Below are 21,107 nucleotides of genomic sequence, written 5' to 3'. Positions count from 1 at the left end.
ACTGCCACCTCACCATTCTTTGCTGCCATATTGTCCACCGGCACCAATAAACAGTCGTACAACCGGTGAAGCATTCTACAATTCAGTTGTGTCGGGCAGCGGCATGTTTGTATTTATTAAGTGTATGGATTTAAGAGAGTGTACAACAGTAAATGTGCACTGAATTTTAAGAATTAATGTGAAGGTATTTAGTGTGTAACATTTCAAAATGGAAAAAAGAGTAGTAATATAATTGTTGCAGCACTTAAGTAATAAATTTGATGAGCAGAAGACTGATTTAGTTCACAGTTTGGACAACAGGATGGTGCATTGGAAAAAAACTGAGAATAAATTGTTGTTCTGGCAGACAATCAAAGAGTCCATGATCTAGTTGAAGGGCTAGAGGAAACAGTAACTCAGATTGAAGATAAAGTTTAACATGAAATACCAGAAAATGTAGGCTTTCTTTTGGACAGTTTAAATGCAAAAGGTGACACTGTTAAATGTAATTTGGAGAATAAGGCTTAAGAGTTTGAAACATTGGAATGCAATATGAGTGAGGATCTTAATAAGAAGTAATCCTTACGGAATGATATTTCTGAGGCTCATGTAGATACATCTAGATGTTTTGAGGAAATGGAAAGGTAGAAATAAATTTAAAGTCTTAGAAGCTGAATTGGGAGTAATTAAAGAGGATAATAATTTTGGTTCCCAGCAGAGGGTGGTCTTTGAGGGTGATCAAGAAAGATCTCATTCCTCTGTACGAACTATATTTTTTGACTTTACCAGAAAGATAGAAATGATGACAATAATGGTAACTTGCAAGACTGGCTTATAGGAGAGGATAGTGTTTAAGCAACAGAACCAGCAATGAAAACATAGTAGTAAGTGGGGGAACTGAGTCTGATAATGAGACATCAGCATCTCACTCAGCTTGTGAGTGTAGGGAGGAGTTCCAGTTTGAAAGTGGCCATGGTATACCAAATAAATTCTTGGAGTCTGAACCTGAGCAAGAGCTGCACACGATATTTTTAAGACCATCTGATTGTTTTTTTCCCCAGTACATGGAAGGATAAGCAAAAGACTAGACCACTCAAAATATGAAGCATTACAATGAGAATTATTCAATAGGTATGAATGTATAAACTGGGAGACTTTTGCAAAGATTTTAAAGAAAAGTACACATCAGGAGGTGAAAAATAAGCTAGCTCTGGGGCTAATAGATCCGAACCTAAACAACGAAAGAGGGGGGGAGCAGCTACCACAGACAGTTTGAATGGCAGCCTAGTAAGGCAAAATATTTATATGAATCAATAGTTTAAGTTGAATGACAATTTTTATCATGGAAAAGAATTGTTGGCATGTAGAGGAAAACATCAAATACTTCACTGTTTACCATGAAAAACTGAACCTAATGAATCAATGAAGGGCAGATCAAAAAGCACAAGGCACGAAACCAGAGCAGCCAGTGGGCATGGTGCACAGTATTCCAAAGTTAGGAGACAATAAGATAATCCAAAAGAGGTTAAGAACGTAAATCAACAGCGCTGAGAAATAAAAAGCAATCAACAGCACTTAATGATAATCAGATAAGTAACAATGACACACAATCACATGTGAAAAATGAGATATGTGCCGAAGTGTGGACTCTGTCTCAGGCCCAATAAACAACTCTAACAATGGGTCCAACACTACTAGAACTGTAAACATTCTGATAGATGGGGACGGGGAGGGACGGGGAGAGTATTCTAAATCCTTTTGAGACTTGGGTTTAAGGGAAAAATGGTTTTTCGAAGTTCTATATATCAAATTCTGGTTAAGAAAACATTATTAATGATTTATTCCAGTTTTGTTGTATTGCTCAAACAAGTTGACTATCAATCAGTGTGCTTAAATAATACATTCAGGGAAATTGGGGTTTGTTTGAGGTTAATATTTTTGTGCAAGGGACTAGTTGTTATAATGTCAAGTTGAGTTGCAGGTAACACTTGTGTTTCCATTTTCCTACAATTAATAATGTATGGCAGTGCAGTTGTTATGAAAACAGATTACGAATATCAAGTTTGTTATGATATGAAGAAATTTAACTAATGGCAGGACTAAAAGCAGATGATTAAATATTTGGGATGATAGAACATGAGTACATGAGTCGAGACCAATTAAAAAGAGGAAAGCAACATGTGAAAATATTATTATTATTATTATTATTATTATTATTATTATTATTATTATTGTTGTTGTTGTTGTTGTTTTATAACTATAAATCTTCAAAGGATGACAAATATTTACAGTAAGTTAAAGATTACAATGACAGCCCAAATCTACAATAAGTAAGAGTAAAACACTGACTTTATTGAAGTAACGTTGATCTGAAATACATACAATGGCCAGCTGGAGGCGGGGAGATGTAGTGTCATTTGCAACCCGTTTATTCATGGCTGTCAAACCAATGTATACGCCAAGTATTCTAATATTATTTGTTACGTTTGAAAATATGAGTATGGTCCTTTTTGTAACTACAAAAAAAAAAAATTGTGTTCTGTTTCTTTTTTATGTTATTATCGATAATCGGAAGAGTGTGCGACACCTCCACAAACCAATGTGCGCTGAGTACCTGGTCAGTAACTGCATATGAGCTGAAGGTCATTGTTCCTCAGAGAAGCACACACATATTTTCCCAGGACATTTCAGTGGTTTTTCAAAATGGGAGATGTGTTATATCTAATGAGGTCAGACAGTATAATGTTTGGGGTGTTCTTGTACAGATATGTTCAGATTTTACATCGACGTTAATAAAAATTAATGTCAACCACAAGCTGGATTTTTTATTGCTATGAAGATAGAGAACATCATAGCTGCATATTACATTGGATTCATTCATATTATGAAAATCAGCCCCAGGGATGGATTTACTTTATATTTTTAAAGTTGCAAACAGGAAATTTTACAGCATATTTTGACTGGAGGGCAAAATTGAGCTCGATGATGAGTTAATTACATATTTATGTGAATGAATGATTCTATTTTTGAGAATATTTTAGAAGATTTTACATATATTCAGCAGAGGATAACATTTTGCTGTAGTGGAATAAAATTGTCATAGTACACACATTATAATTATTGAGAGAAAACCTGAATATGCCATCAAACCAGTAACGAAGCAACAGTATATCAAAACTTTGATTGTCTTTTTCAATAATATCAAAGATAATCCAGTCACATTATAAAACTGGAATGAATGGAATAAAAAAATATTTAGTCTTTTGAAGTCCAAATCTATCAAGTAGTTGATTAATATACTCCTCTTGAGAAAGGCTAATTGTTCCATCTTCGCTGTACTCAAATTTCACTCCTAACATGCGATACCATGCCCATGTGCTTCATTTCAAAGCAACTTTCTAAAAGGGTTTTTATCTTTTGCCCCCATCTCTTCAGTTTGTGCAAATGTAAGCATATCATCAACATTACAGACAGAATAGCCATCCATTTGTAATATATATGACCATCTAGACTTGGCACGCAGTAACTCCATGGAAACGGCTTGATCGTTAAATACTTTATTTATGAAACACTTTGCATAATAATCATCAGATAACTGGCAAAATTTTAACAATGGACAAACTAGAAAAGCTTACATATAAATATCACAATGTATACTTTTGTTCCTGATGTCACATTGGTCTTGTAATATTTATATAAAAGTTTTCCTAATTTGTCTCTCGATATCTGCATAGCAAATTAAAGGAAAATGTATATATTCTCCAGCCAGAAGGCCTCATCAAGAAGGGTCAAGAAAGTTTGTTTTGCAAATTAAACAAGTCTATATATGGATTGAAACAAAGTGGCAGATGCTGGAATGATTATTTATTATATTTATATGCAAGGTTTCCTAATTTGTCTTTTGTGTAAATTTTGCCACAGTTATCTGAAGATGATCAAAAGAAATATGTCATAAATAAAGTATTTATCGTTCAAGATGTTTCCAAGAAATTAATACATTCTAAAAATAGCTTTCCCTTTCTTTGCACTTAGCTTGTACATACACAGATCTATATCATTTTGAATAAATTACAGTTTTTCTAGTGAGTTATGTAAATGATCAGTCCAGCATTGGCCACTTTGTTCCAGGCCTTATATAGATGTCTTTAACTTACAAAACAAACTTTCTTGCCCTTCCTGATGAAACCTTCTGGCTGAAACATATATGCATTTTCCTTTCATTTGCTATGCAGTTATGCTCTTTTCACATCATAATGATCAATATGCCAATTTTTCTCAACACTGACTGCTATCAACAGATGAATTGTTAGAAAATTTGAAACGGGGGCATAAATCTCTTTATAGTCTACACCTCCTATTTGACTAAATCACTTTGTGACCAAACGAGCTTTAAAAATTTGCTTCTCATCAACTGTCTTCTTTCTCAATACCCATATGTTCTTCACAGGAACTACACCATATGTAGATCAATCAATTTCTAAGAATCATGATTCTTCATCATGTTAATATCTTCATTCATTGCAACTATCTATTCCACTGCCTCATCATAATTAACTGCTTCATGATACAATAATGGTTCATCACTGTTCCTTCATAGTTTACTTGTGCTTTTTCAGAATAAGCCTTCTCTCTGGAACAAACTTTCATTGGATGATATCTACCATGGTTTCTTTTGTTACATCCTTTCTTGGCCTGCATCTACATCATGAAGTTTCAGCATGTTCTACAAGTTCCTGATTTCCTTCCGTTTCTTTCAAATTTTTCTCCTGATCTGAGAAACCATAAAATTCCTTTTCAGCATTAAAAGCTCCTCTTTCACTTTGTATTTCATATTCAGAACTTGGAGATGTTAATGCTGTCATTATACAGTTCAATACATTGTTTCTGTTTCTTTACAGTCCACGGATTCCACAACCTGTTTTGTTTCTGGCATCCAAATACTGTATCCATGGAAATATAGAGAAAATCCTATAAGAACAACTTTTTCTGCCATTTTAGATAATTTAGAAGGACTTCTTTGTTTCGGTACATGAATGAAAACTTTGCATCCTACCACACGTAAATGTCTCATACTAGGCTTTCTATCTGACCATACACAATTCATATGGCATTTTTTCTTGGTTGTGGCTATTTGCAGCATGATTTCTTATGTATGGTGCAGTGTACATCAGCTTATTCCAAGAACTGTTTGGTTAATTACTTCCTAGAAACTGTGAGCTTACCGTACCCATTAAAATTCTGTTGATACGTTCAGCTACACCATTTTGCTGTGGTGTGTATATGACTTATTTCATACCAAATTTCTTCAGATTCACACACGTGTGTTCATTTGCATGAACAGAATTCTCTTCAAGTATTTTTCCAGTTGGTTTTTCTGTCTGAATCTTCCATTTCTTGAATTCTTCAAATACGTCATCCTTATTTTTTTAAGAAATGCACAAATATGTACCTGCTTGCATCATCCACGATACTCATTAATTATCTGTTGCCTCCAAAACTTGGAACATCAATAGGTCCCATGAGGTCACTATGAACAAGTTCAAAACTGGTCGCCGTTCCCTTGAATCTTGTGTTACAGTTTTCAGAAAGGGTCTTCAAGTTGATTTACCCATCGAACAACCATCAGACAGGTATATTTCACCTTCTTTTTTACAGTCTAATACCAGGACTGCTTCCTTTTTTTATCACATTGTTTACTGAACACTAACTGACGAGCAGCACTTACTAATGAACATTCTTTCAGTCTCATCATAGATCTTGCAACCTTCTTTATTGGAAATAACCTTTCTATTGTATTCAGTGAGCTGCCTGGCAGATAAGATTGCATGGCCAATCTCAGGCACAAGTGGTTTACTGTCACCTACAAATTCCTTAGCCAAACCTTCATTGCTAATTATCTTCATCCTTACTGTACCTTTTCCCATGGCTTCGGTTTTTCTGTCATCAGCTAAAGTTAAGATCTCAGCTAAAATATTTTTATCAACAGCTGAAAAATAATTTTCATCTGGAGCCATCTGATTATCTGCCTGGAATCCCCTATCCAGTTATCATCATTCAATATAATTAAGCCACAGGCAGCAGTCATAATAACAGCACCTTGTTTCTTTTGTTTCTTTTGTTCCTTTTTAAATTTACCCTTTTCAGTACCGTTTCTGGATAACTGGCACTTTTCAGTACTTTTGATTGCCAGTATTAGCTTTCAAGGACATTGCAGAATGTTTATCTTCATTATATTCTTGACATCTAGCATTTTCAGCACGTAGACACATTTCAATTGTAGCACACTTACAATCATTAACTGGTAAACTGCACAAAGCTGTAACTATTGCATCCCATTCATCTGTATTAGTGCATCCCATTCATCTGAAAGTCCACACAGAATAGTCATTGCTAAATCTCAATCTTCAATTTCATCACTAATGTTCGCGGATCTGCTAGCATTTTGTTTATCGGTCCCAGATAATTTCCCATAAATTCACAATTCTTCATTTTTAGTGCATAACTTCCTTCTCAGTTACACAGTGTGAAATCTGCTATCCCTCGAGGCGCATAATTTTCTTCCCATACTGCTTTTGGATTTGAAAAATTTTGTAAATGCATTTGCTGCTCGCTGAGTATATTAAGTACAACTTCTGCTAATGCCTTACCTTGATGTGTTACATATGCCTTTTTATCAACAGCTGATGCACCTTCGTGAGGTTCCGTCTCACCAGGCTCAATCGTAATCCACATATCAGACTCCGGCACAATCATTTTCATGCAATACGACCAGGAAGCCTAATTTACTCCACTTAGTTTCTCAATAGTGTTTCTGTTACCTGTCATCTCTGTTTATTTCACCACTTGTTTTACTATTTTCTTTTTCCCGCGAGATCACAAACACAGCTCAACGTCAATGTTTGCCAACTGCACCACACGAATATAATCAGCCAGTATCGGCAAACATTTCCACTTCATCTAAATTTTCAATTTTCTTTGTTGGCATGACTGGATCCATAATCATTGTTTTAGTGGAATAAAACTGTCATATCACACACATATTTATCGGGAGAAAAGCTGTATACACCGTCAAAGCAGGAACACAATAATAACACTTTGATTGTCTTTTTAAATAACGACAAAGATAATCCAATCATGTCATAAAAATGGAATGAATGGAATAAATAAAGGATCTCACCTCCACCTCTTTATCTCTTAGCATATGTGAATTCACTGAAGGCAGCTTTTGTGGTGCCTACCAGACACTCTCTCTCTCTCTCTCTCTCTCTCTCTCTCTCTCTCTCTCTCTCTCTCTCTCACACACACACACACACACACACACACACACACACAGTGAAAAAATGAATTGCAACTACATTTTTAAAATTAATTTTGAGAATGAAACAATTATGTGGTTTGCAGTCTCACGGTCAGACACATGATTAAACATAACACTGGAGTATGTCATGCATAAATCTGTATTGTCTACTGACTTAATCTCTCCTATCTCTGCACAATATACATATCAGAATCAAAATGGAACAAATAAGATTACCTGATGCTCTTTATTCATACTCTTAGGTCTCCTGTCACTTTACTTAGCATAAAAATGATCAGTCACTTGGTACTCCCTATTTAATGCTTTTTGGTGACTAAGATTCTTGGCAAAGGAAAATAAAACTATTTTGCAATTTTTGTGATGTGCCTATGAGATTTCATTTGGGTGGTGGGTGACATGTAGGCAAAACTCTGCAACACTGAGCAATTTCAACAAAATTTGGTACATACAACTTACAATCTAACAAAAACGTTCGATTTGTGTATGACAGCCTCAACACTGAAGAGAAGAATTGAGATGTGAAGAGAGTGACAAGAAGAAAATAATTAAAACTCAACTATGTTAAATATATCCTATTCAAGGTTGCTGGGATGACTGCTGACATTCCAGATGACTAGATGACATTTAACCCCCACGTGTGTGCGTAGTGGTAAAAGGATGACAAAGCATAACTCTCGAGGGCCTGGAGCAACTGTAGCTTATCACAATACATATATAGCTGACTATCTAGGAAGAAAATACCGGGGAGATAAAATAACTGTATTAGAGGGGCCAGTGGAAGTCAGTGGGAGGAAGGGGACAGGGTGGGGAGGGGGGTTGGGGGGGGGGTGGGGGTGGAGATAGTGGCATGTAAGGATAACTTTGGAACATGAAAAGCAATTTCAACCCAACCTGGTACTTGTACAACCTACTATCTGGGAAAGAAACAATGTTAGGTTACGGCACCTCAATATGCTTAGTGGTGGGGTTGGGGTGTGTATTCTTGATTCTAAATATATGTAAATAAACTAAGTCTATTTTTATGCTATTGACAGATTTTGTTACTTTTCTCATTCCTTTTCATGCCTTACTTAAGATTGTAACATTGAAGTAACTGGCCAATAACAGGTTATCAACTAATTTGTATATTAAAAAGGAAAAAACATACCATATGACCAACACCTCCCCCCCCCCCTCCCCTCAAGTACCTTTTGTCAATCACATTACCATGTCCTGCAACACTTTAAAAGGATACATAAATATTGCAGCTACTCTGAGTACTGTTGTCATCAACATTAGATGCAGAGGGGAAAGAGTGACACAATCTGTGTTTAGTTGGCCAATTATCACATTCAGAACTTCAGTGCGATTCTGCATCATTATTTGCAAACTATTACGATTAGGATGAAATCCTTCTGCTATCTTTCCAAGTGCTCTGAGAGCAGCATCTGTAACACTTGCATCCTGAAACAAGAATGTATTTAACTGCAACTCAATTACAAAAAATGCTTAGTTATTATAAATATCACTGTCTAACCTTTGACATCTGAATTTGCTGCACAACCCATTGTAAAACATTCTGTTCCATTCTTGGCATAAGTTCAGTTGATGGTGCCTCTAATGCCACTTCCCCATAGCACTGCAGCAGTGTGAGGCGGATTCGTTCCTGTTCTCCTTCATGCTTTATATCCTTCATAAAACTAAGCAAGCGGGACGACCTTCGTGACAATTCCTCTTTCCTGAGTCCCTCCAGTTTTGGCAAGACAATACTCAAATGATTTCGTGAGCAAATTCCGACAGCCTTTGAACAGTGCTGCAAAGATTAAATTAATAATTAATAAAATCAATAACTGTAAATTTAAAAAAAACTGGTTTATTTTGTAGAGAACATTAATTCTATGATTTCTTGAAAATTGACAATTTGAAGTATAAACAGGACTGATAAAGATAAATTTATTACAACCAAACATATTTCATAATTTCACACATAATATATATGCACAGTGTGGGCTAGCCGTATGTACTACAGTCTTTTATGAGAACACAACAGAAAAAAATTATCATATGGTAAACTATTGTAACATAAGGAGAACTTACTTTACTATCAGATGCAGAATACTGCCGCAGAGAAGTGAAGATAACATCCAGTACTCTGCCTACATATAATTTGTCTGTTGTGTGGCATGTAGTTACAGCCAACATTTTAAATGCCATTCCTCTTTCTATAGGATACGATGTATACAAAGTTAACTGTTCCTTTAATTGTTCACCCATTTCCAGGGTCCACTTCTCTTCATCAACTTCAGTAAGAGTTGATGACACAAACTCTAACAACAATTCATCCCATACTTGATCATGAATTTCAAATGTGCTCTCTAAGTGAAGAGAATAAACAATAATTAGGAAATAAAAGAGACAATACATAAAAATGGGAAATATAAACCCAAAGTAAGAATAAACCGCTTGTGCAACAAACACAAAACTGATATACGTAAATAAATATGAAGTTGCAAACACTGATACTGAGATGGTACTCATGTGGATGACTATAATTCCTTCATAACTGATATTAAGCCATAAATAATAATTGATGATAATTCCATCATAAATGAAGATAATCTTATGCATCTGTAGTATTATATATCTGGCAAGATGCAATCATTTCTCAATTACCTTTCTTAACAGTTTGTTAAAAAATGAGAAATGCACACAGGATGATCAACTTTCTAAAGCACCTGATTGCAGTTTTATAATAGAGAGAAAACTGCAAATATTTTTATGTCCTATGTTAATTATGCAGTGTCCTTCCACAGTATTACGGAATCACAGTGGCACAAAATTTCCAAAAGCAAATCGCATTAAATTTATTAAAAGGTGCATCCACACCAATACAGTAACAAAATTACAGGTAAAATGACAGCAAATGTTTTCATTCAAAAACTATTTATGGACTGGACACTGTATACATATTTTTGACAGCTACAGAAAGCTCATTCACATGAAATTTTATCAATCTTATCAGATGCATTTCGCTTTCAATTAGAAAGTACTTGTAAGTAATTTGTAAGACTTTTCTCACAACTTTTCGTTATACCGTCTCCTCCAATGGAATTTCCGTGTAACTCAAGTTCTTTCAAATCAGTGGAAAAAATGTTTTGTTTGATTAGTAAAATTTTTAAGATTTCTCTTCAAATATTTTAATACTTTGACAAAAATATCTAGATGTACAATAAATCAGTGGAGATTCCAAGATGGAATATCAACAATAAAACAAATGGATAGATTTGTACTCACAGTAAATATGGCCTGTTAAGTTGCAGACAGGCACAATGAAAAGACTACATGTTTAGTCTTCAGTCAAAGCCTTCTTTAGAAAAGTAAACACGTGCACACACACATTGATTCACATAAGCATTCCGGTCCAATCTACAAGAGATGGCAGTCATATGTGTGTGAGGTATGTTCGTTCGCCTGTGTGTGTGTTGGGGGAGGGGGGGGGGGAGGGTCTTCTTCTGAAGAAGGCTTCGGCTGCAAAGCTAAACACGTAGTAGTCTTTAGGTTGTGCCTGTCTGCAACTCTATGTATCATCTTGAAGATGAGTCGTGAGCCATCCTCTGCCTTTTATAGTAAATGTAAAACAATGGAAAATACAGAATTGAATTATTATAACTGGATACATTGCTAATCACCACATAGAGGATGTGATAATTCTTACACTTACAACTCAGGCACATGTGCCCACCGCTATATTTGGGCTCAACATCAGGAGACAACAATGGCCGTGTGTGTGAGTGTATGAATATGTGTGACAGTAAATATGTTTAAAGTTTTTTGTAATAAAAAGCACACAGGATGTTATGGTAAACTATTGCTTGCCTTTCAAGTACGATATCAAGTCTGGAATCTTCTGCTCCCACAGGGGACACAAATGCGGATTAATCATTTTTGCGATGTTCTTCATGAAGCTTAAAATGTAAATCCCTCTTTTAGTCTGTGACGGATTTCCAAGCAAAGCCAGAGATCTTCCAAACAATGAAAATGAGTGTGGCACCTTGTGAGCTGAAACATAAATTGATATTACTTTCTCATTACGACATACTGTTACATATTGGGATAGAAACACTTACAAATACATCTGATGCCATAAGAAATTGAAAGAGTGGGGCCTTTCTTTGGAAACTAAAAATATAGAGAGATAAAGGAAACTGCACATAAACATGCAGTTGTTGTAAAATGGCAAAAAATTACACTTTTGAGTCAGCAAACGAATGCAAAGAACAGACTTAAGTGCACCATTCCATCCGCATCTTTCCAAAATTCTCTGTAACTCAGTTTTCTGTATAGCTATCCTTCCTACAGTGACTTCTTGTTCCTCTCCTTTGGTCTCAAGGAAGAAACTTTTTATGGTGCTTCAAGACATGGCAATGTATCCTCATACAAATTATTCACCATCAGTTCAGAATATGGTGACAACTTACTGCTAATTAATTGCTTCTAGATTATGTATGCATTATTAAACGGTACATCAGAATATCAGCTGCAACTACGAAGGTGGTATGAAAAGTTCTCGGAATCACCAAGAGAGGTCAGTGCTAGCACACCGAGTTGTTCATGTGATATTCATTGGACTGTTGCCTGTAAACATGTACCACGTCAGTGCTCTTGGAAGAGAGCCATGGCGGTGACATGGCTCTGTTGTTGCGAAGATTGGGGTGGGAGGGGGGGGGGGGGGGGGGAGGGAGAGATTTGAGCTGTCATTAAGCACTTAGTAAAGAAAGATACGAAAGCAAAGGACATTCATGCTGATTTCCAGAATACACTGGGGGACTCTGCTCCTTCACATTCAGCTGTTGACAAGTGGACAAACGAATTTAAGTTTGGTCGGGAAAGCTTGGATGATGATCCGCGCAGAGGTCAGCCAAGATGTGTCACTACTCCAGAAATCATTGCAAAAGTGCACAAAATGGTCACAGAGGATCGGCAATTGAAAGTGCGTGAAATTGCTCACGCTTGCCAGATGTCATCTGAAAGGGTATATCACATTTTAATTGAAGAATTAGAAATGAAAAAATTATCTGCAAGATGGGTGCCGCGACTCGTGATGCTGTATCGAAAACACATGAGAATGGACATATCGGAACAACACGAGAATGGACATATCAGAACAACGTTTGGCTGGTTTTAGGAGAAACGAACAAGGTTTTTTGTGCCAGTTTGTGACCACAGATGAAACTTGGGTGCAGTACAAAATCCCAGAGACAAAATAACAGCCAAAGTAGTGGAAACATGCTGATTTTCTGCCACCAAAGAAAGCAAAGACAATTCCTTCAGCGGGAAAAGTCATGGCATCAGTGTTCTGGGATGCAAAGGCAATTCAGTTTGTAGATTATCCCCAATGGGGACTGTGCAAACAATTACTGGAGAATACTATGCTAACCTGGACAAATTGCAAAAAAAAAGATACATGAAAAAAGGCCAGGTTCAGCAAAGAAGAAAGTCATCTTCCATCAAGACAATGCACACCCACACACATGTGCCATCACCATGGCAAAATTGCATGAACTACCGGTAAGGTATGAATTGTTTCCACACCTGCCTTATTCACCTGATATGGCTCCATCATCAGACTTCCATCTCTTCCCAAAACTGAAAAATTTTTCTTGGTGGACGAAGAACCACTGCAAACGAAGAACTGATAGCCAGAGTTGACAACTATTTTGCAGTCCTGGAGGAAACTTATTTTCGAGATGGGATCAAGGCACTGGAACATCGTTGGACCAAGTGCATTAATCAACAAGGAGACTACATTGAAAAATAAAAAAAGTTTCAGTGTGTAAGTACTTTTTTTCTATTCCATTCCAACAACTTTTCAAACCACTCTCGTACAAAATAAGAAGGCTATTACACTTCCCTCTTTTATTTTTTTTTCTGAAGACAAAAAAATTAAAAAATTCCAAGAACAAGGCAAGGCGAATTTACAGCGTTATTAGGCATGAAACGAAAAAACTTAGTATGGAAAATTACATTAAATACTCTCGGAATAAAAGCAGTGAGATCTGAAATTCAAATCATTGGATAATAATTCCAGTGAATTCTTTATATCAGAAGCTGAAAACAGAGGAAAAAAGGAAGGTCCATCAAAGGTAGATCCATTGGGGAGGGGGAACCCATAATCTGTAATCAGACATCAGTTTTGGCAAGTCATGTTTTAGAAATATCACACACCTGGTATGGCCTAACTTGAACTGCCTTTACAAATATTCAAAGAGTCAAGGTGTACATCCTCAATGGCTAAACTCTGCAGTGGTAAAACGCTCTTCTATCTCAATCCTCCTAGCATTTTCTCCAAATTTTTTGAGAAGATAGCTCACAGCAGAATATTTTGACATCTTCCGAAGAATAGCATTTTAGATACACCAGTTTGGCTTCTGCAAAATCTGCTCCAAAGAGAAAGCAATGTAAAACTCAATTCTAGTTGAACTAAAAAATAAAAATTACTCTTGTAGCATCTTCTGTTATCTTCCAAAGGCCTTCCATCATTCAGATCATAAAATTCTGCTACAGAAACTAAAACTGTATGGCACAAAGGCCTTCTCCTTACAGGGATGTAGTCTGATCTTAATAACTGAAAATTGGAAAGTAGAAGAAAGGCACTGAAGGAAGGCAGAAAATTTCTGACTGTTATGATGACAGTTTCGATTGCTCATCTGCTTGTTTATCAGTGACCTTGCTGAATATGATCCAGTCATTGCTTAAATTAGAGCCAATCTTCAGTCAACCATTTAATATCCTCATACAAACAACATTCACTCTAAATATGGTGCACTGTTAAATTGACACCACATACTTTACATTCTGGATGTTTCTTTGTGATGCAAAAGGATGCCGTAGGTGACAGAGCAATGTCCTATACAATGCTGAGCTAAACTGATCTTGTTCCATCTGAGTTACTGGATGGAAGTAAACCCAGTTTGGGTGGTCCTTTTAATCATGCAACGTTTATTTTCGTTTGTTTCCACACACTCTTTTTCACATGTACACATGACTGTCATCATGAGTGACGTAATGGATTGTAATCCGTGAAGTCTCTGAATTCTCATAATGTGTTTGTTAAACTGCTGCATCTGCAATCTCATTATTGCAAATTCAGATGTGTTCTAGTACCCAGTATAACAACATCTATTTATCCAGTTTCTGAAAAGAAAAAAGGGTATCCTGGATACTCTAGACCAGGTTCTTGGCTTGGTTCATTTTCTAGGTGCTTTGTAGGGCACTCTTAGAATCAAAGCAGATGTCATGGTAGTTACAACAGACTCGATTGAAAGAGTGCAAAAACAAATCATAGAACTACAATGTCGAGCAGCAAAAGTAGGATTATGGACGTGATTTGAAAACATACCTCATGACAAACATCAGTACAGCCCCACAAAGTTTAAAATAAATAACAACACAATACCTACAGTACACTGCTCAAACAACATGAAGGAAAAGACCACAGCAGAGAACGCACAAAGTGGAGAAGAGCTTTCAGATAAAAAGAAATAATTACACTACATAAAATCTTCATCCTGGAACACAAAACTGAAACTCTCTCAAACAATGGTCACACAGAAAATACCTCATGCAGTGGAGACTCTTCACTACAAAGGGAGAGAATACAGATTAAGGCCTAATACAGAACTATACCTGAAAGTTAAAAATTTAACAGACAAAATGAGGAAAAGGAGATTAAAACTCTATCAACACATATGCATGATGAATAACGTCAGAATAACTACACAAATATTTGACTTTCCTTACAATTACTTACTAAACAATTAAACCACAAAATCACGTAGTTGAGAGAAATAGGAAGAGAGAGAAAAAATGTGGAAGTTGACATGGACACAATAAGATACATAACACCTTTTAAAGAAGCAACAGAATAGACAAGCTTTCTGGGGAAAAAAGAAAAAGAACCAGAAGAAAATGGGCAAAAGAAGCAAAGGAAGAACATTCTTGACAAATGAAAGAATCTGACACTATTTCTTTATCTCCCTTCTTAAACAGTGGCTTAACTTCAGCATATTTCAACCATTCAGGAAATATTCCACTAATAAATGACTGGTTACACAGATGTTACTTAACTCAGAATCACATTCTTCAATTAACTTTGTTGATATTTCATCATACCCACTTGATGTTTGATTTTAAAGATTTTATGATGGACATTACTTCTGCACATTACTTCTGCTGGGGTAGTGAGGGTGAAATTCATATTATGCAAGTTACTTCAAATGTCTGGTCTGAGGTATCCCATGGCAGCATCTACAGAACCTGACAACCCCATCTTTTAAGTAACAATTATAAAATGCTTGTTAAAAAGTTCTGCGACACTATACACATCTGTCACCAATGTACCATTTACTCTTAATGCTATTTGCCCCTCTTCATTTCTGGTTCTATCACTCTTCTTCACTTTATCCCATATTGTCTTTATTTTGCTATCTGATATGACTATCTTTTCCTTGTAATATATTTGCTTTGATGTCCGTATTACAGTCTTTAATATTTTGCAGTATTTCTTGTAATGTGCTATAGCACCAACATCAGAACTGTTTTGGACTGACAGATACAGTTTTCTTTTTGTTTTACAAGATACCTCTATTCCTTGAGTAATCCATGTCTTCTTTGTAGACTTTGCTCTAACCTTGGTTAGTTTTGGGGGAAAACAGTGTTCAAATAAGGTAAGCACTTTATTAGCAAAAGTGTTATATTTTTCATTCATGCCATGAGCACTGTAAACATCACTCCAGTGAATGTCTCTGAGGAGTGTCCTAAAATAATCAATTTTTGGCTTATTGATTACCCTCTTGATTTCAGATTTAACAGATTTTATATCCTGTTCAGTATTAACATTTAACAAAAGGAACTGCATGTCATGGTCTGAGAGGCCATTGACTGTTGGTTTTGTAATATAATTTTGTTCATTGGACTTTTCTATAAAGATATTATAAATGGATGTTTGTGAGCAATTGACTACCCTGGTTGGGAACTTTAGAGTGGGAATTAAGTTGAATGATAGTGTTACTAACTCAAATCTTAAATTATGACAGTTCCTGATGAATGTGGCAACTCCTCCTTTCTCCATTTCTGCTCTACAAAAGTGAGATGCTAACCTAAATCCTGTTAACACTTAAAAGTTCTATACCAGTGATCACATAATGTTCAGAGAGGCAGATTATGTCAGCTGGTTTTGAGGACCCCAATTCATCTATGCAGGTAATTAGTTCATTAATTTTTCTTCTCAGTCCTCGAATATTTTGATACAATAAAGATAGCTGATATTTCACATTGACTGAGTTAAAATTGGGTAGAGTTGAAATTTATGCTGATTGTTGAAAATTCTTAACCAACAGCTGTTTATGCTGATCTAATAAGCTAGAATTAGGTTTTTTTGGTTTCTTTCTCAAACTGAAGGTTTGTCTCAAATCCTAACCTCTCTTAAAAGTTGGTTTCTTTCTGTCCTCCCTACCCTAAAAAGGATATTTTCTGAACCCTATAACCACTGGTATTTTATCACTCACGACAGTGCCTCCCCCCTTTAACTTTCCTGCTATTTTCCCAGCCAGTTTACCGTTCCCTTTCCTCTTGAGGTGAAGGCCGTGCCTAGCATAATCTCACATGCTAAGAGAATCAACAGGAACCACACCAATGTGTGACCCTGCACCCAACATAAGCAGCTGTTCCAACTCCAAATTAACTCTCCTGACAGAAGAGTTCAAATGAGGTCGGTCATAGCACCCAGGAACAGACACGAACTCAACACTGGTATGCTTTGATGCTGATGCAACCTTTGCCAGGTCACACTCTATAATATACTCAGGATCTCTGTCAATACTATTAATTGGCCCACCCACTATAACCATGGTGTCTTCCTTAGTGAAATCTTTGCAAAATGATCCTAAATGCTCTGTCAGCTGCTTCAGACAACCACTAGGTTTAAAAAAATTGGTGACCTGGTATTCTTATCCAAGTTCATCCTGCAAAAGTTGGCCAACACCTCTTCCACAGGAACTACCTAACAACAACACTTCCTTTTTATTTACTGCTTTACTTTTCAATCTGCTGCTGAAAGTTTGTTGTGCCCTGTCTACATTTGCAACTGCTTGAGGCTCACCAGCTTCTAACTGAACAACAGGTCAAATCTATTTTCTACATTCACCACAAAGTTGTCAAACAAAGTTCTAGGCCTGTTCTTCCTGTTTCCTGTTGCCACTTCCCACCTCTCTTTACCCTTCTCCCTCCTTAACCTGTCAAGATCTCCCCTGGCCTTGTCTATCTCAGCCTGAAGGGTGGTAATTTTCCCCTCCTGTTCTAGCATCTTCCTATCTCTACTACATATCCTACAAAACCACTGATGAGTCTCATTAACTTCCCCTGCTCAAAAAAAGGCTCTAAGCACTATGGCACTTAACATCTGAGGTCATCAGTCCCCTAGACGTAGAAGTACTTAAACCTAACTAACCTAAGGACATCACACACATCCATGCCCGAGTCACGATTCAAACCTATGACCGTAGCAGCTGCATGGTTCTGGACTGAAGCGCCTAGAACTGCTCAGCCACAGCGACCGGCTCCCCTACTCCCATACCACTACAGTCACCCACATGGAAAAAACTACAGCACCCGTCACTACAAAGCCCCGACCTAACAACTCTATGGCAAGCCAAGCACTTTTCACTCATGATAAATGTAATAGTTTATTAAGAATAAGTCAGTTAAATTACAGATAAACACAAAAATATGATTTCACAAATCTGGCCTATATGCAACTGTATGTAAACAAAAACATTAGTGTAAAGTTTCTGAAACAACAACTTAAACTTTACACTACTTTCTGGAAATGTGAGTTAAATAATGAAGATGTACACTACAGTTAAATTGCTGGAGAGAGCAAAGAACAATTAAATGAAATTCTATAGATTTGCTGTGATAAAATGTAAACAGAAAATACGACTATAACCCAACTGTATGAAAAATGAAACCTTTAATGGTACACTGAAAAAACACACTAATACACATATTTACCATATAATCAGTACTAAACTACATGTTGTTATAATCTAAACTGACTTGTCTTTACGAGAACACCAAAACTCACACTAGTCGCCTGGCTGGAGGGTTGCCAACCCTATGCAGGGCTGTGCTTTATGCAATTGACACAGAATGTTTCAATTACTGAAAGTTATGATCAGGTGACAGATTTCTATGAGACTGGTATTCAAAGCTGGTTGTACAATACAACACATACCTCAATAATGCAGGGAACTGCACAGGATGTGGTGAATACTGAAGGATGCATAACCTTGCAGGCTTTCCTAGCTTCATTTTATCAGATTCTACTCATCATTTTCAGATCCTGACTGCCCCCCCCCCCCCCCCCTTTTTTAAGCATAAACACATCAGTACCTTCTCAACAATGATGATGATGATGATGATTGTGGGACACTCGAGGGGGGGGGGGGGGGGGACATCGAGGTCATCAGTGCCCTTACAAGTTCCCAATCTTTCTCGTTCCAATCTTGCCACTTCCCGAATGATGATGAGATGATGAGGACAACACAAACACCCAACTGCCAGATGGAGAAAATCCTTGACCCGGCTGGCAATCGAACCCGGGACCCCGTGATACAGCTTTGATGCCCAAACTTACGGCATTTAAAACATCTCAAAGGGTTTGAAACAGATAAACCCAGCTGTGTCTGGTATGCAGAAGTTAAATGTGAAAACAGAAGGTGCAGTTTTTTCTAGTGGCTCATTTACTTTTTTCAAAACGGTTTTCATAATGTTCTTTACCTCTGATAATTCATCATAATTCTTTACGCTCAGTTTCCATTCAATCATGTGATGTTACTAAATGCCTAGCTGAAATTTGTGGTATTATGCAATTAAGTACCGTATTTACTCGAATCTAAGCCGCACTTTTTTTCCGGTTTTTGTAATCCAAAAAACCGCCTGCGGCTTAGAATCAAGTGCAAAGCAAGCGGAAGTTCTTAAAAAGGTGCCGCCACAACTTAGTTCTGCCGTCGAATATATGTAGCGCTACACAGGCATGCTTTGTAGGGTGCTGTTTGTAGGCACAAAGCTAAATACTGGCGCCAAAACCTCTGCGTCAGTAAATAAATTTAAAAAAAAGGTGGAAGACAAGCTTTTTTTTCTCCGCGCCGAGTTTCGACCACTGCATTTTCATACATTATCCAATGAAGTAAATACTAATTCCGTATTGTTCATCTTCGAATGTAGCAGCATTTCAATGTACTACGAAAACCCGACTGGCAAGAATGTTTAGGATGTTTGTCAATATGGCCAACTCTACGTTCTGAATTTTTTCCTATCTGTGAGAAGAGATGGTTGCTAATACGAACTTTTTATAAACTGTGAATCACGTGCAGTATTCTCGTCACCATAAGAATAATCCGAATATAAACATTTTGCCATGTATTGTTTCGTGTTTGCTACTATCTCATTTAAATCCTGTCTGCGTAATAAACCGCAAAACTAGAGTGAGACAACAGCAAACGCGGAAGAATATACATATCATGTCATGTGTATATTCGTATTATTCTTATGCTAAACAGTGATACAATCAGAAATGAAGCGAGGCAATTGCCTAGATTTTTAAATCTAAGATGACTAATTTCTGTGCAGAATGTAATGTACAAAAGAGGCGCCTGCAAAGATTATCAAACGGAGAAAAATTTTCGCTAAACTCTCGTTCAGAACATCTTCTATCATGCGCAGTCTATTATTTGGTTCTTGTTAATCATTATCAAAGAAAGCAGCAGTGTAAGTAACAACAAGAGCAGTCTCTTGCCATTGTTTCGCTAATGAGACGATTCCTCTCTCTCTCTCTCTTTTTTATTTGTAAGCGGCGGTAGCGCGCTCAAAAGCAAGCCATGCCGCGATCGGCGACAGGCCGTAAATACGCAGTATCAGAGTACGACAAACAATGCATGACACAGTACAGTAATGCATTTTCAGCGTAGAGTGACGTAAACACCTATAACAAAGAAAACTGCGATTATCAGATCAAAGAAAAATAAGCAATCAATTCAAACCAGACGAAGCACGTGAAAAAGGAAGGGTACCCGTATAAATACGGACGGAGCGCCTGACGCATAGCAATGGCTACCTGGTAAAGCTTAATTGCTAAACTTACGACTCGAACCAAACTACTGTAGCTGTATCGTCATTCATTCGACCTAAATTGTCTCATATTACAGTGGACCAACTTTGTTTCGATTTGGAGATGCTGCCTAAAACTTCTCTCCCCCCTTGAATTTCGAGTCTCAAATTTCAGGTGCGGCTGATTCGGGAAATTTTTTTCCCTTGATTTCGAGTCTCATTTTTCAGGTGCGGCTTAGATTCGAGTGCGGCTTAGATTCGAGTGCGGCTTAGACTCGAGTAAATACGGTAACTGTAAGATAGTCACCTTTTTTTATGATGAACATTTAGACACTTTTGTAATTGCTGTTCAAACTCATTTTACTCCTTTCAAAGAGCCAACAACAGCTTCTAAAGCTTTGTAGAAAGAGGAGATCCTTGGTTTTTGAAACAATTCCTCCTCTCTCTTAACTACTATGAATGACTTTTGGTAAATTTGTACCTTGTTTTTTTTTCTTTACTGCAATTCTTATGATGTATTTCCCCAGGACTTCCACGAGAGCTCTTTCTGTTGGCTGCATGTTAATACTCCCTGAAGGTCCATCCTTTCCATCAAGAGATTAGTATGAACAATAAGATACATTTCATTGATAACTGAAATTTTTATTTGTACATAAAGACAAGA

General features: G+C 36.8%; 1 protein-coding gene across 3 annotated transcripts in view; it reads right to left on the bottom strand.

Moving 5' to 3' along the window:
* Positions 1-21,107, bottom strand: part of LOC126457353 (maestro heat-like repeat-containing protein family member 1) — a 247,734-nt gene that overhangs the window by 144,614 nt on the left and 82,013 nt on the right. For all 3 annotated transcript variants that reach the window (XM_050093582.1, XM_050093583.1, XM_050093584.1), the window contains exons 12-15: positions 11,153-11,335; positions 9,374-9,651; positions 8,814-9,089; positions 8,532-8,740 (exon numbers count right to left, since the gene is read on the bottom strand). In XM_050093582.1, coding sequence (XP_049949539.1) covers positions 8,532-8,740; positions 8,814-9,089; positions 9,374-9,651; positions 11,153-11,335 — 946 coding nt within the window. The remainder of the gene's footprint in view (positions 1-8,531; positions 8,741-8,813; positions 9,090-9,373; positions 9,652-11,152; positions 11,336-21,107) is intronic.

Source organism: Schistocerca serialis, chromosome 2, assembly GCF_023864345.2.
Source record: "Schistocerca serialis cubense isolate TAMUIC-IGC-003099 chromosome 2, iqSchSeri2.2, whole genome shotgun sequence".
Lineage (NCBI taxonomy): Eukaryota > Metazoa > Arthropoda > Insecta > Orthoptera > Acrididae > Schistocerca > Schistocerca serialis.
This window is presented reverse-complemented; position numbering and strand designations above follow the sequence as displayed.